Source organism: Falco punctatus (genome assembly GCF_963210335.1).
Source record: "Falco punctatus genome assembly, chromosome: 9".
NCBI classification, from domain to species: Eukaryota; Metazoa; Chordata; class Aves; order Falconiformes; family Falconidae; genus Falco; species Falco punctatus.
In genome coordinates this window covers 15,433,705-15,449,500 of record NC_137589.1, presented here as the reverse complement: position 1 = coordinate 15,449,500, position 15,796 = coordinate 15,433,705, and the positions used below count along the sequence as shown (strand labels likewise).

Below are 15,796 nucleotides of genomic sequence, written 5' to 3'. Positions count from 1 at the left end.
CAGCTTGCGATGCAACTTGAGACATTCTCATTTGACAATTTCTGTCTTTATTTTTGGCAAAGGCAAAATCAGGACTTCCTGAATGATATAAAATCAGTGATACAATACTTTCAGGAACATTTCCCTAGACAAGGCAAGTGCTTGGGGCCGCTAAGCTTCCAGCAAGCCATGTGTGCATCCTGGTTTAGAAGTTGTTCATGTGAACATCTTAAAGGTCAAGTCAGCAAAAGGAAGTAGTTTTCAAGTTGTACTGAAATGGCTTTTATGGCAAGGTGAAAATACAAGAAAATTTAAAAAGCTAATCCCATTAAACCAGAGGTCCTTGGGAAAAAAAAAACAAAACAAAACATAAAGAGACAGTGCTATAAAAAGTCAGAGCAGCAGTCCATCTAGACTGGGATCCCATCTCTGACCTGACTTTGACCTATGCCATAAGATTAGTAGTGGACGCACTTGCTTTTAAGAGATGTAGCCATCAGTCGGTAGTTTGGGTGCAGAAGGATTCACATCACTGGTTTTGTCAAAAAACACACTTCCTGCCCCTGTAAGCCTCAAGCCACATGGATTTATGACTTGAAGCTGTTCTGGTATATTAGCTGACGTTATAGGAATGAGTGACATGCTGCTGCAGTTTTTGGGTTGGTGGGAACTCTCTCTACTATGTGGCCGCAAGCTATCACAAAATTTATCAAACTTTATCTGTTAACTATAGCTAAAGTTGGACAAGAAGATTTATGAGTTACTGGTGAGAGAAGAGGAGCGCATGTGTGTCTGTGTTGATATGTGCATGCAAGTGGCATGAACACATAAGGTGCATCTCTTAAAGAAGTGCAGTTAAAAAGCACTCTGTTCTTTAATGATGGATATTGTGTTATATCATTAATTCATCTTTTTAAAGGTCCCACTATGGTCTTAGCTTCAAGCACTGTCTTGTGTGAGTGAGCTTTCTTGGTTAATATATATTCTTACAACGACATAAAATTTCAGAGTGTGTTTCTTCTGAACTTCCTTACAATCTTTTTATTACCTGATGGACATGGTCTTCTCTCATTCATTATTGCTTATCTTTCCTATCTACTCTGCTCTGGTTATTCAAACACATTTTGTCATGCTCACTTATGTGGTTTATAAGTTCAGTCTTGTTTTATGACTTTTATCAATTGCTGGATACTAAGTTAGGATCTCTGCTTCTCAAGATCACCGTATTACAGCCAGCTAAGGGAAAGCAAGTGCCAGGGCACTTCCCAAGTTTGAGTATGCACACATAGACTTGGCTGATGGACCTGTGCTTAATAATCAATTGTCCCTCCAGAAAGTGTTCCCAGTTACCAAAATGGTCTTCCAGGACTGAAGGTTGCTAAGTGTGGCAACCGGGGTGAGGAGAGGGTGGGTGAAGCAGGTAGCAGAACTGCTGTGGCACATGCAGGAGGAAGTGTTTGTCATTTTAGGAGGTCCCTGGTGGTTGTTGACTGTGGCTTGGCCCATGGTGCACAGCCCGCCTGGTGGTATCTTATGCTACTTTCATGTCTGTGCTGGGAGCTCTGTCCGTCCAGCTCTGACCTTGGCACTGTCTCTTCGCAGTGTATTTCCTTGCTATGTTTTTCTCCCTCTGAAACTTTTCATCATGTTTTCCATCTAGGTTCTTGGTTTCTTTTGTACTGGGCTTCCTTCTTCAAACCCCATTCTGCCTTATCCTCACACCTTCCTGGTGTCAGACGCCTTACCATTAGGTAATTAGTGATAGACCAGAGAGGCAGGTGTGACTGACATCCAGTTGCAAAGGCAACAAGATTTCTACAGTGAACTTATCCATTTTGTACATAAACCCCCATCTTCCACCTGTCATCCCACTTTGCCTTGTGGGAAGGACTGTACCCATTGCAGGAATATTGTGTGATTAGTGGGGATCTGCAACTGTAGTTAGATGTTCCAGTTGCAAGCAGCAAATGCTTTCATCTGTATGCTGATGTATTCAGGAAGTGTAAACACTTGAGTGTCCCTTTAAATATTTTCTGCTGCAGTCTGGCTTTTGATAAAGATACTAGCAGAAGACTGGTGGGAAAGAGGAATGTATTAAAAACCTTGTCATCAAATTGCAACACAGAGCTATGAATTTATCACTTAATGTGCTCTGTCCTAAGCGGGGCAGCTCTTCTGAAAACTAACAAGTCAGCGGAAGCACAGGCTGCTTTCCCCATAATGAAGAGATTCCTCTGCCAGCAAACTTCAAGTGATCCAGGCCTGCTTAGAGTCTGTGCCCTGTGAGTATGAACAGCGGGTGAGGAGAGGGCCCTGACTTTTCCCAAGAAATAATACCTAGAAAGAGTGTACGCATATTTGTTAGGATTGTATGCATATTTATGTATGTTTGTTTAAAGAAAGACTGCTCATAGGCTTTGCAGTTACATCATTCCGCAACACTCAGCCATGCTGCATAATATAATGTCAACACTGAGTGGTTAGCATATTTATCCAGACCTCTCTTTTGATTAGGCAGCTTTATGACAATTCTGTTGTTTGTAACTTAAGGGGCTGTAATTGATTATGGTTCTTCAGGCATTGTAAAAAATTCTGCTACTTCACTTTTTAAAACTAATGATCATTTTATAATTTCTTTGGGGATTATTCTTCTTGCTGCACAAAGAATGACTTCTCTACTATAGTTAATACTTTTGTGAGTCTGGGAGAAAAACGTCCTTACCTAATTGTTTCCATTTCTTTTTTTTTTTTATGTGAAGCATACTATAAGCAATTAAAATACAGAATTTCTTGTAAATTTCCTGTAATTTTTATGTCATCTGAATTCTTTGTCATCATTATTTCCATCTGACTGAAAATTATATATGAAATTGTGTACACTTCCACACTCAGTCAAATCTCAAATCCTCTTCTTCCTCTGAGATTTTAGACTATCATGGAGCAGCGATGGCATTAAATGACCTCAACTAAGGCATGAAAGGGAGAACTGTGTTTATACCTTGAGTTGTACTGCCATGTTATTAAAAGCTAAATTTCTGCAGCTGGCAGAAAACCAGCAATTATTTTGTATCCTTTTTCAAGGTGTGATGGGGATTCGGATTCTGTACATGAAGATCAAGCAGGCAGTTCCAGTCCCAGGTATTCTACTGCAAATTTTGTCAGAAGTCCATTGGCAACCAGTAAAGCTGTCAGGGTGCTTCTGTTAAACCATTAGAAGAAACCTTTATTCTCGAGGGAATGCAGAATTTCTGGGGTATTACCTGCTAAGGCTATTAGTATTTCTGGGAAATGCGTATGTGTTGTATATTTTTGTGTAAACAATATTAACATTAATTACTGTTATCATTATATGAGCAAATATATTATGGTCTGTGTTCTTAACTTTGCATCATATTACTTCCATTCAGATGCAGCTCTGATACTAATACATTGGATTTTACTGTACAGCATCTGGTACAAAGTAGTAATAAGTGGAGTTTTGCAGCTGCATAAGGATACGCTCATTGATGTGTGTGTCTGTAAAAAAAATAATCATTCACATTGTAATTTAACTGGAGTATTCTTGAGGCATATGTCTCTCATGGCTATGTTAGTGTATGTTGATTGCTAGAGGATGGAACTTTACCTTTCAGAAAGATTTTTAAATCAAATGGTAACTTTAAATAAGCAACATTTCTGCACATTGTTGAAATGTCTGTAGGTTATAAAACATCATACTCCGTAACTATAACAACTACCTTGAAGCACACTTACAGAAGGCATGGGCAGCAATGGTGTTTAACTCCACAGGCACCCTGCAAGCATCCATCTGGATGCTGATGGGCCACAGATGGAAAGTGAGTTTGGCAGCTCAGAATCCTTAGGAGAAAATGTTGAATTAGCAAGTTATGCTTTCTAAAAAAATCTCAGGAGCATTTAATTCAATAGTCCTTTACTCTCTCAGTTGCGGAATTTTCACACCAGGAGAGAGGTCATCTCTCAGCTAACAATTAGGATTTTACCAGCTGAAGCTAACATCTGAAATTCCACCTGCAAACTAAGCGACCACCAGGGATTTTGGAGCAGTAATGCCGATCTGCTCATCCTGCCAACTAAGCAGGCAGCCTCACATTCTGCATTGCGGTAGCTTTCTCGATGGTGCCAGGGAGACGCTCCCAGTGGAAGGTATTAGATCAGTCTAAGGTTGGATTGACTGGGTGTGGATAAGACTAGCAAGGTCGTCTTAGAACAGGTTGTACTCTGTAGGCTAGGTGGAGACTGAAAATGTCTGTCCCAGATTCAGTGGCCACCTGAGCATTCATGACCAACAGTGTCTGTTTAAACCTAGATGCACAGGAGGACCTGTACTCCAAACCAGGAACACACGATGCTTGTCCCTTCCACCTAAGTGCATGTCTGGCTGTTCAAACCCTCTTTTGTATGCCCATCATCCCCACTTTGTCCAAAATCCCTCAAAAATAGAGATGGGAAGTGTAACTATAGGGAGGAATTATTGTATGTTTTGGCATTTTTGTGAGATTATGACCTAGTGTGGATCATTGGACAGGGAGAGGTCTTCTGCATTAAACACTTTCAGATTTTATTTGGAACATGCTGACCAGAGAGGCTGTGGAATCTCTGTCTCTGGAAATATTCAAAACTGGCCTGGACACAATCCTGTGCAACCTGCTCTCAGTGAACGTGCTTTAGCAGGGGGTTGGACTAGGTGATCTCCAGAGGTGCCTTCCAACTCCAACCATTCTTTGATTCTGTGAATCTGAACTATAGGGCTGAAACCAAAGAGTGCCCTTAAAACTAATCTTACTTAAATATGTCCACGGTTGAACGTGTAATAATACTAACAGCAGTTTAGCTTGTCACTTGACAATAAACAGTAGCCTCTCAGATTCCTGTTACTAACATATGCAGTGTTTGATATGTAGACTAGTCAACTTGGTAAAATTAAAATGCCATGAATAGCTAAGAACTTGTTGCTGTTCTTCCTTCATAATGTTTTGACAGGTGTCTGAAGTCCTGCCTGATGCATTTCCATTTCATTTTCTTGCAGAGATGATGATAACAAAGAAAATTACCCGGACAACGCTGCTGTCTTAGAGGAAAGGCAGCTGCCTTTGCAAGATACTCAGCAGTACAAACAGCAGGCTGTAATTGACTGCGCTGTAAAGCCTGAAATGGGCAACTTAAAGCTAAGAAAACCTAAGCCCGTTGCAAAGCTAGAAAATGAAAAAAGCCATGAGGAAAGTCAGGTAACGAACCAAATTTACCAAGGGTAGGTTTACGGCACAATGTCTGAGCAAACATACCTTTTGAAATGCAAAGTGGGACTCCCTGGTAATCTGTGATGTGACAGACCCCACAATAATCTACTTGATTTTCACGGAATTGGAGTCCTGGAACCCTCCCGTTATGACAGACAATTTCTTTCAGCCAGGTAATTGCAGAGAGGGGTGTGTTGCACCTGCTGTCAGAGTGGGGAGCATAGCTGCAGGTGCGCAAATACCTCTCTTCAGATTTCCTGTAACTCCTTGTACCAAATATAAAAATCTTGGTAATTGCAGAACTTGATTTGACTATTTCTGTTTTGTTTATATGACCGAGGGTCTCTTACACTGGTATTTTGGCTGCCAAATGACAGGTTTCATATTTTCTCTTTATCTTACCTTTTATTTTTTCTCATCTTTAAATAATAAATTTATTCCAATATAGATTGTGGTGCTGGTGCTCTTGCCCACAGGCTTCCTGGCTTGAGCTGAGGTGAGCAGAACTGTAACTTTTCTAAAGGCTATAGAAGACTAGAAATGAAGAAGGTTTTGCTGCTGCCTTTGGAGGTACATTGCTATGTAGACTTCAGGGTTACGACCTCCCAGCAGCTGCTGGAAGTGCCTCTGTTCTCGGTCGGTGCTTCCCAAGTCACGTCTTATGTGCAGTGTCAGGGATAGAGCTCTGGTCCAGGTTTAACTCCTCAGCCAGAAATATTCTCCTAACCAAGATAGTTGATGTTAACACTGGTAGATTGTCAGCCTGCAATAGGCACAAGGTCTGACATCTGTAAATACAGATGTCTGTATTTACATCTCTTCCTTGATGTATTTGCCTATATTCTGTCTCTCATCCTTGTTTGTGGGTAGAAATTTGCAGAGCACTTTCTAAAGTGCTTCGAACCCATCACAGACTAGGAATTATCTTGGTCCGTTTTTCCAAATTTAGAATGGGAATTCATCATTTTGGATGGCATTTCTTACCTTCTAAGCGAGGAATATCTTTTTGAATCCCAGAAGAAAAAGTAAAAGCAAATGGCATCCCAACAGTATTATCACAGTCTCTTTCAGAATTTCAATGTCAACTTTTGCCCTAATCTTCTTGCATTTTTTTCTGGAGTTTATTTCTGAGATGAAATAATAACTGATGATTTTTTTGCAACTGTGTTGTTTTACTAAGAAATATTAATTACGATGGAGGGAGATGAGGTGTGCATGTTTATCAGCAGATAAAAATGATAAGAAACTTTGCCGTATAAAGAGCACTTGGGGGCATATCGAGAAGAGAAGTCATAAACAGAGCAAGTTCTGTCTCCTAGATCTTCTGTTGCTCTTTCAGTTAACTTCTGAGTTTTCTGTCTGCCTGCTTACCGCATATGTTGTGCCTGTATCCCTCACCCAACAAAAGCTAACAGCACAGATTTGCTGCTCTATGGTATTTTATGTGGTCTGAAGTGGTTAACTGAAAATGTTGATATTCTTTCATGGGAAACTTTATGAGCATATAATTAGACTGCCATAAAATACCAGTGTGACTTAGATATGCAGCCTCTGGAAGGAAAAACAGTGTCAGGCAGATAATTTTCACATGACTCAAGGGCTTGAATTGGGAAAGGCAAAAGTGGTCCTGGGCCCCCACACCTACCCATTGCTCCCACCTCTGGCATACTGGAAGAGGTAAGATGTGTAGGCACCATTTTATTTCACCTTTGATTTGACAGGCGTATTTGAGGGATGAGAGCTAGTGAAGAGCTTTGAGTGTAATATACAACCTAAACATCCCTCCATAACAGGAACGCCGCTCATTCATAGAGGGAATTGTGTCCTAGTACTGTGAAAGGATTTCGATATCCTATATCTACACTGAGTTCAGTGGTACTTGCTGTAGAGGAAAGAGTTTTCCTTTTAGAATGATTTGCAGAAGGAAGCTGTTTTGGAGAAAACATCTACCAGCCCTTCATTTTGCATAACCTTCATTCTCATTAGTAAGGATGTGCATGCTCCTTGACCGTGAGCTCTTGCCTTGCTGCGTCTTCAGCTCCCTCAAGGGCTTTTGTTCTTAAAGAGGCAAGGATCTGGCTCCTGGCTTCGTTAACGGTGTCTATGAAAAACAAGGCTCTGCTTGCAGAAGAGCTCTGTGGGCGTTTGTTTTCGTGTGTGGATTCTCACTGGGATCCTTGGTGTGTTGTGACCTCTCAAACCCTATTGCACTTGTCTGTGTTAGCAGCCCTAGTTATGAACTGGTAGCAATTGCTTCTCTCCATTTTGAAGCTTAAAGCAAAGTGCTGCTGTGCTGTTTCTAGTTGCTGTTGTTGTATGTATATGGCAGGTGGTTATTATCTGGAAAAGTGGGCCAGGCTGATGCTTGGAAACGCTGCAACTGCATATACCTTCCTTTTGTGAAACACCTTGCCACCAAGCCACTCAATGAGATAAATGATGTACTTACAAGCAGCTGATGTTGAGCTGACAAACAGCAATATCTGAGTACGTGCGTTTATGAAGGAAAAGCATGATGCACTGCACATGGTGATTAAACTGTTCATCCTCATTTTCTGGAGTTTATTGATAGAGTGCTTTTTCAACAGTCTCCTTTCTTCACCAGCCTCACTTCTCTGTGGCATCAGAAAGGAATGGTGACAATATTGCAGTGACAGTCTCTTTTAAAGGTGTTGCCTTTATAAGCCAAGGAAATGTTTGCTACTGACTCCTATGTGTTATAAACCCATGAGCTGCTTTTTCAGAAAACTGTCCCTTTAAAATCAGGATAAGCTATTGGGAGATAAATAAGTTTGCTGCATGTGTTGGAAAGATTAAAGTCTGTTTGGATGGGAACCAATTTTGTGTGCCTTTCTGCTAGTGAGAATCCAGGGGATTTCCATGTAGGAAGGTCACCGAGGGAGAAGAGACCACTGTGTTCATGTAGAGGAAAGGTGATCAGCCTGGGCCTCTCGGTCTGCTGAAGTGTGATTCCTGATTTTTTTGACACAAGTGTAGTGCTGTGGTTGTGTATCCTAGGTCTTCATAAAGAAAAGGTTATTAGATGTACAGTGATGATTAACAGGACCGAGTCTAATACAAGCACGGTACCAAGTGACTTCATTTGACCACTTATCAGCCAACAAAATGTCACCAGAGTAAAGCTGTCCCTTGGATGTTACATGCAGGTATTTCTGTGGGGGCAGGAGCTGGGTATGTGGGGGCAGCTGTAACCTTTCCAAAGTATGGGGAGAGAGGCAGGCTGCTGGGATGCCATCGCACTGCTCTACTCCAGCTACTTGGTTTCATCTTTCCTGTGGTTTCACGAGCTTCTTTAGCAATTCCACAATGTTAATCTATAGAAAATAAAATTAATTGGGTTTTATTTGACTTCAAGAGTTGAGGAAGCATAATCTCAGAACATACTCCAGTGAGTCAGTGTGAGAACAGATGGTGGGGAAGGGAAAGTCTGCTTTCCTTGCCTAATCCTTTCTCCTGTCACTCACCTTTGATGCAGTTATGCATATAGATTATTAAATGAGTCATCCTCAAATTCCTTATTGATATGCGACATACTTATAAAGTGATACTTATAAAATGACACTGAACCTGCTAACTAATAGGTAGAGACAGTAAAAGTTCAGTTTTAAAGTTGTATTACCAAGGTAAATGGCTATATAAATGAAAAGGTGGCTTGACTATCAATGCCTAGCGATGGGAATGCTGAAAAATGCTGTGTGAAATTTTGTATTTTGAGTATAAATTAAATAGGTAAATTGCATGGATTTCAAAGAACTTTCAGTAATTAGACATTAAAATTGCAGTTTTAGATGCACAGAAATCAAAAAAACAGAGCCAATGTTAGCACATTAGTTACACAAATACACAAATGTGTCAGGCAGTCTGCAAGTTCTACTTCAGTTTTTGGGTATACTGTTTCTGTTTAAACCACACCTTCCATCATGGATCAGATCTGTTCAATTCACTGTTCATTAATTGTGACCGGCATTTTCAGGAGGGGTAGGAGGCACTTCTGCTCAAGACTTCAGCACTTTCTGGAGTTCAAGAGCAGATTAAGCTGCTGCGCAAACATAGCGAAGGTTTATATGCCTGTACTGTAATTCGGATGGTCTGACAGAGATGGGTTATGACATGTCATGATTTTTTTTGAGGGAAATAGATTTTTATTTTTTTTTAAATATAGCTTGTGAAACAGAAGCTTATTTATCTCAACATGTGTATCCATGATGGTAATTTTTAGCTGCTTCCAAACCCATCTATTATTTTTTGTACAAAGCAAATATCATGGTAGTGATTATGCAGCACTGAGACTTCTCAGCAATGTCTGGAGATTTTCTTCTTTACAGACTGCTTACCAGATGCAGCCTCACTGTAGAAGCTTCACTCCCTGTAGTGAAGAAGAAACAAAAATACAACAGAAGGCGGCACTATACTGTTGGATGCCTTTGACACATCTGGAGTGGATTTAATTGCTTTTAAGAAATTGAGGTTCCATCAAGGGTGTGTGTCGAGTTTCTCTTTAACACCCTAATGATATAACTTATGAACAACAACAAAGAAAACAAACAAAAAAAAAGAAGGTTAAAAAAAAAAAAGAAAGAACAACCAAAAAAACTCCAAGTCATCAAACATCAAGTCTGCCAGTGAGCACTTATTACTAGCATATATTCTTGTCCCCAGCTTTCCCTTTCATCTGGAAGAAAGCATCTTGAATTGCTGTGTTCTCTTTGCTGATATTGGGGAGTGGTGTTTGTTGTGGAAGAGGCTTCTGCTGAAGCAAGTTTACTACTTTAATGCAGGTTTGGTTTTGCACCTTAAGTGGGCTGACGTTCTTTAACTTAAATAGTACAACATGGAAATGGCTTCAGCCATAAGATATGCTTGCTCAAATTGAAATGTGCTTGTTTCACTCATTCACCTAGCACTGAAAACGTTCTTTTTACCTGTATTAACAGCTTTTATGGTCAACTTCTAAAGCTCAGCACATCCAAGTTAAGATAGCAACAGAAAAACTGGAACAGCTGCAATAAACTGCTGTCCATTTGTAACCCAAATTGCTATTACAACTTTTGAATAAAGTATCATTCATTCAGTATTAAACTATATTAAATAGGCATGTGGATGAGGGGAGACATCTGTCCTAGAAGGTCTCTGAAGGAAACAAAGAATAACATAAGCAAGAGTAATGCTGGTCTGTTGATTGAAGATTCCATTCCTTTTGCCCTCATTTCACCAGAGCTTCATAACATCTAGTATGAAAAAAAGACATCCTCTGGTTTGGAGGTCTGGATTTGAAATTTGCCTCTTGTAGGTAGTTAATATGGTTGGAAAGCTCAATTAGCCTCTGCTGGGTCAGTTCTACTGCAGTCTCTGAATAATTTGATGTTATTTAGCACAGGTCTCTAACTGGCAGGGAAAGTACTTTCAGCCCCAGGGCAGGTCTACACTTTACAAATGCTGCGGACATACCCCATGGAGGGGTGCCTGTGTTGGAGTTAGCACATGGCTGCTTCCTCCTGAGCAGGTTCCATCACAATGGTGGCAGCTGCCTCCTTCTAGTGGTGGATTTCAACACTTTTTACATTCATCTTATAGACTAAGTAGGAGGAATTAACATTCACTTATGCAACTAATATCCTATAGTTAAAATGTCATCATGGAGAGGAAGTAAAATACCATTGATCAGACTTTTTATTTACTTTTACCAGTTGCTTTTATTTATTTTTTTTAAACAAAATTCTTTAGTCCTTCATCATTAATTTTGAAAGGCAGGCACCGACTATTTCTCCTGAGAGGAGAGCATTTGGGCAGCTTTCTTAAATTTAAAACTTTTTATGAAGTTGGCAATTTTATAAAAGTGTAATTTAGTTTTGTTAAAATAAAATGTATGTCTAAACAAACTTCATTCATAATCTGTGAAACAGAACAGACTAAGAAGGAAGTAAAAGCAGCCATTGATTTTGTAAATGTAGAATGACCTCAGCCCCCAACTTCCCATTTGATCAATCCTAACCAAACTTTTGACTTCTGTGTTTCCATCTAAGCTTTGAAAATGGAGCAAAGTCAAACACATTGCTTTACTAGAGCAAGTGAACACTATTGTTTTGCAAAGCACATTGTATTTTAATTTTGTAAACTCTTAGAACAAAATACTGGATGTTTAAAGCTGATGAAGAAGTAGGGAAAAGTCTCACTTCGATTATTAAATTTTCAAAGAACTTCATTAACTTACCTCTTTGCAATGCAAGGGAAATATTATAACCCATTTTGCAGGTAGGGAAACTAAGTAAGATGTGCTGAACACATCTTGTCACAGCCCTACAACTGGTTTTTGAAAGCCTGGAATAAAATGTATACCTTTCTAATTCCTGCTGCCTTTCCCAACTTGTTGGACTAAATTGACTTTTATTTTCTGTGTGGCAGGTTGGCTGATGTGCCTTTTTTTTCCCCCTTACTACCTTTTGCTCCTCCTGCAGTAATACTCTCTTCATAAAGCTATGAATATGCTAGGGAAGGTAAAGAGCAAAAGGAAAAAGAAACTGATTAAACCTTACCAGTCTTATATAAATGAACTGTATTTGTATTTGTCAGCCAAAATTTTTCTGATAATGCCCAAGTAATAAAATATTACTGACATGTGAGTAAATAATTTCAAATGAAACGTGAATGTGTGCATAAGCAAAAAAAAAAATATTGAACTCTGTGTATAGCACCTCTTAGCTCAGAAGCTGACATCTGTTATCTAAGTAATAAACATAAAATGGGTTATAGTCTGCTTCGGTTTCAAAAAATTCTTTACAGAGAAAGAAGACACTACTTTGTTTATAACCTTTTCTATTCTGTGTTGTTCAGTTGTTTCCAGACTATTACCAAAAAATAACAAAGAAACACGGTCAGCATCTGGTCTCGTGGGGCTCTTTTTTTCTTAAAGCAAAATATTCAGCTAAGCCTGATTGGTACTGACAGGGCATTCAACATTTCTTTTTTGCTTTGTGCAGGAGCTGGAAAATGCATTGCCAGGCCTCTCAGAGTGGCAGGGGAAGGCTGGATCCTCAACTAATAACTATGCTCAGAACATGGCTTTGAGATGCCAGGAAGCAGTCGTGAGATTTCAACCAAGGTAAGCCTTGGGATAAGAAAGCGCATTTCACTTGTGATTAACTGTGGGAAAGGCTAATTCATTTGCTGCCTTTTATATAAAATATTCAGACTCCTGGCTGTCATTGGCAGTTGTACTTTATTTATATGGCTAGAACTGTTTGGAGAAAGTGAAAGGGATGAAGATAAGAATGCAAATTTCATCATTTTTTAAACCTCTTATGCTTCAAGCAGGAAGAACATCCTCAATTCAGAAACTTCAGTTGCTCTGTGCCAAGTTTCAAGAATATTTTGACACTTTTTTTCATTTCCCCCCATTTCTGACTTGCCCCACTTTCTCAGAGCTATGTTCTCACTGAGAAATGGGAATGGGAACCAACACACCTGATTTTAGTATGAGTATATATATATGTATAGTTTAGACCCTGGGTGCTGTGGCAACTGTGCTTGTTCTAATGCTGTGAAGGGTACAGGGTGTTCAGGTCAGGCATTAGCAGGGTCTTGATGGCAGGTGACTCAGCTGATGATGAAGTAACTCAGCTCTGGTAACTATTGGAGGTCACAGTTCTCCCTCTGATCCTTCAGGGCTGTGTAAAAGGCTAAAAATGGGGTTTCAGCTCACCCAGCTGACCCAATCTACTAGAGAGGGTGTGTCCTAAGGATAAGGTTTAGCTCTTACTGGCAGGTTTGGACTGTGCAAATAAGGTCATGCTCTTCACAGCTATCAGTTTTTGGAGCAGTACTTTACAAATTCCCCATGCTCAGGTGCTGGTTTGGCCCTGCTTTGCTGTGTGCATTGAGTTTCAGGCAGGTGAGCCAGGTCTCTGCTCTTTTTTCTTTGTCTTGAGGTGTGTGACATGTGACAGCCTTGGTGCTGTTTGGCAGAGGCTCTGGCTCTTTTTGGAGGGACAGAGCAGCAGCTGTACATCCCCGGGACGCTCAGTGGGTCAGGGCACAGCTACTTTGACATACAAATCTCATTGCCTCCACGGTCTGTTCCAAGTCGGGACTAGGTTAGTAGTGACAGTTGCCATCCAATAGCAGTCTGATGCTTTATGTGACATGAACTGGTTGCCTTCACCACAGCTTTTAGTAGGCAACACTGTAAATGATATTAATTTGTGCTCTCAAAGGAAGCTTTAGCAGAATGACCAAGCATTTAATTACCGCTTTCACCCTCCAATGCTTGTATTTGCAATTGAGACACTGCATCTCGGAAAGTGTTTCTAATTAACCTCAGCCTAGGAAGCCTGCCTTCTCTTTTTCTGGCATTCTTTATGCTGGAGAGAAAACCCACATGGATTTCTTGTATAAAGGAGCATAGTGAGTTTGGTATCAGTGAGTTAGACCTACCTAGAGGCTCTGTTGGTAGGCCTGTGTATGGCTGGGTAATGAAATAACATTGGTTAATTTTGATCAATGAAAGGAACATGATGAAAGAAACGTGGACTTTGAAGATAAGAACCAGAGCAGAGTATGCATGAATACAACAGCAACAACAGCAAAGGTCCCCTGTCCACTTCAATAGTTTGGTGTTTTTAGTTTGTGAGGTATTAAAACATTGTTCACTATGCTGTTTATTCCTGTGTAACATCAGGGGGTAGCTCCTTAAGCAGCCTCCCATCCACAAGTGCTAAATCTCTTAAATAATAGTACCTGGATTTATCATGCTAAAAGCCATGAAAGTGTAGTGCTCAAATTTCAGCTCTGGCCATGTCTCAGTTTGTGTTACAACAAAATGGACGTGACTTTACTTTCAAATAAGGAACGTCAAACATGGAGTAAATAAGCATTAATGTGTTGTCCCTGGCCTCACACACACACCTTATTTACTTTAACAGTCTTAACTGTCCTTGGAAAAAATATTCCACCACCCAGCTGGGGTAGGGGACTTTGAATTACATATACTGAAGATACCACTTTCAGTTTGAGGGTCACTGTGTCTGATGACTCCTCATAAGGGTCAACAGCAGCTTGCCCCATCCCTCTGCTGTCAGTCAGCTTTGGTAGGACCAGAGCAATTACATGCCCATGTCTCAGCTGATGCAGACTGCTGGCTGCTGCATCAGGATGGCAGGACTGGCTCACCCAACAGGCTGTGAAACATAGCTGCCAGAGTATGACGTCTTCCCTTGTTTTCTGCCTTCTCTGCTCTGGGACATGGCAGAGGCTAAATATTCAGTCTTGGCAGCAGGCAACAATCATAGCTAGATTTTGACAGAACACATCTGCTAGCCCCACAAAATTTGAGTTTTACTATCTTCCACCCTGTTTTTGCTAGGTTAGTGGTAAAATTAGCAGTGCTTTGGAACATTACATCTGCCTAGGATCCCTAACTCATAGACCAAGAGCTTTCTGGGTTTTTGGAGAAGAGGAGATGGCCAGGCTGCTGCAGGGGTGCCGCTGGGCAGGCTCCTCTGTCTCAAATGTGTGTGTGGAGGACAGGAGAAGGAGGATTTAGTTCTGTCTCATACTAAGAAGCAAGTTTGATTATTTCTAGTGTGGCTTGTTGTTACTTCTGCTTTTATGTTCTGGAGACTGCTATAGCTCTGTCATTAGTCTCATCGGTGTTTAAAAGTCTAAATGCCTCTGAACTGTACAGTTTTTAAAAAACTCTGTTCTAGTGAGTGTGGGGCAGCTAAAAATAGACTACTGTTAATTTGTCTAAATATGGGTTGAAAACTACTGAGATATCAAAAAAATTTCAGCGCAGTCCCTGTTAAACAGAACAATCTAAATTCAGGGTAACGTAACACAGGATGTTCATAAACAGATAGATGGCAGAGAAGAACAGAGCAGGCAATACAAGAGAAACAGTCTACAGAAATAGGACTTATAAGTATATATGTTGATTTTGGGGCAGAAGATACTTTCATTTTATGATAACCACTGAAACAGTGAAGGAAAAGTTTTAGTGGGATTTGAGGGAGATGCAAGAATAGACTTGGAGGGGTTTACAGCCAGAAGAATGAGAGAATACTGTCTTGTTCTTGAGTAATCTATACCTGACCTGTGAATGAAAGATTTTATTTTCAAGAGATGTTTTCATGCATGATTTATGAACATCAACGTCAATTTAGAATCTGAAATGCCACCTGCATGGAAGGAAACTTTTACATTTTATTACAAGAACATGAATTTTGCTAGTGATTACATTGAATACTGTTCCAGTCGTTGTGCGTAGTTGGGTTTGGATAAGAATGTAAGAGAATCTGCAGCTTTTGGAGATAAAAATTATATGCAGCCCCAGGAACAAATGTTACAATAAAGAGAATTACCTTTTTTTTAACAGGGAATAGGAAAACCAGTGTGGAACAATACATATGATTACAAAAAGCTGCTTTTACTGATTGCCTCCTCAAAGGTGATGTGGATTGCAGAGCTGTGTACACAGTTACCTGAATAGAGGGTGGTATTTTATTCAGATGCCTGTTACACAGAGAGGGAGCTGAAACGTGGGA

The 15,796-nt window shown here is 40.2% G+C and overlaps 1 protein-coding gene across 1 annotated transcript in view; it reads left to right on the top strand.

The window, feature by feature from the left end:
* FAM13C (family with sequence similarity 13 member C) overlaps positions 1–15,796 on the top strand; it is a 135,858-nt gene that overhangs the window by 82,136 nt on the left and 37,926 nt on the right. Inside the window, exons 8-10 of the mRNA XM_080402722.1 lie at positions 3,061–3,117; positions 5,027–5,225; positions 12,236–12,357. Of these exons, the coding sequence (XP_080258848.1) occupies positions 3,061–3,117; positions 5,027–5,225; positions 12,236–12,357 (378 nt within the window). The remainder of the gene's footprint in view (positions 1–3,060; positions 3,118–5,026; positions 5,226–12,235; positions 12,358–15,796) is intronic.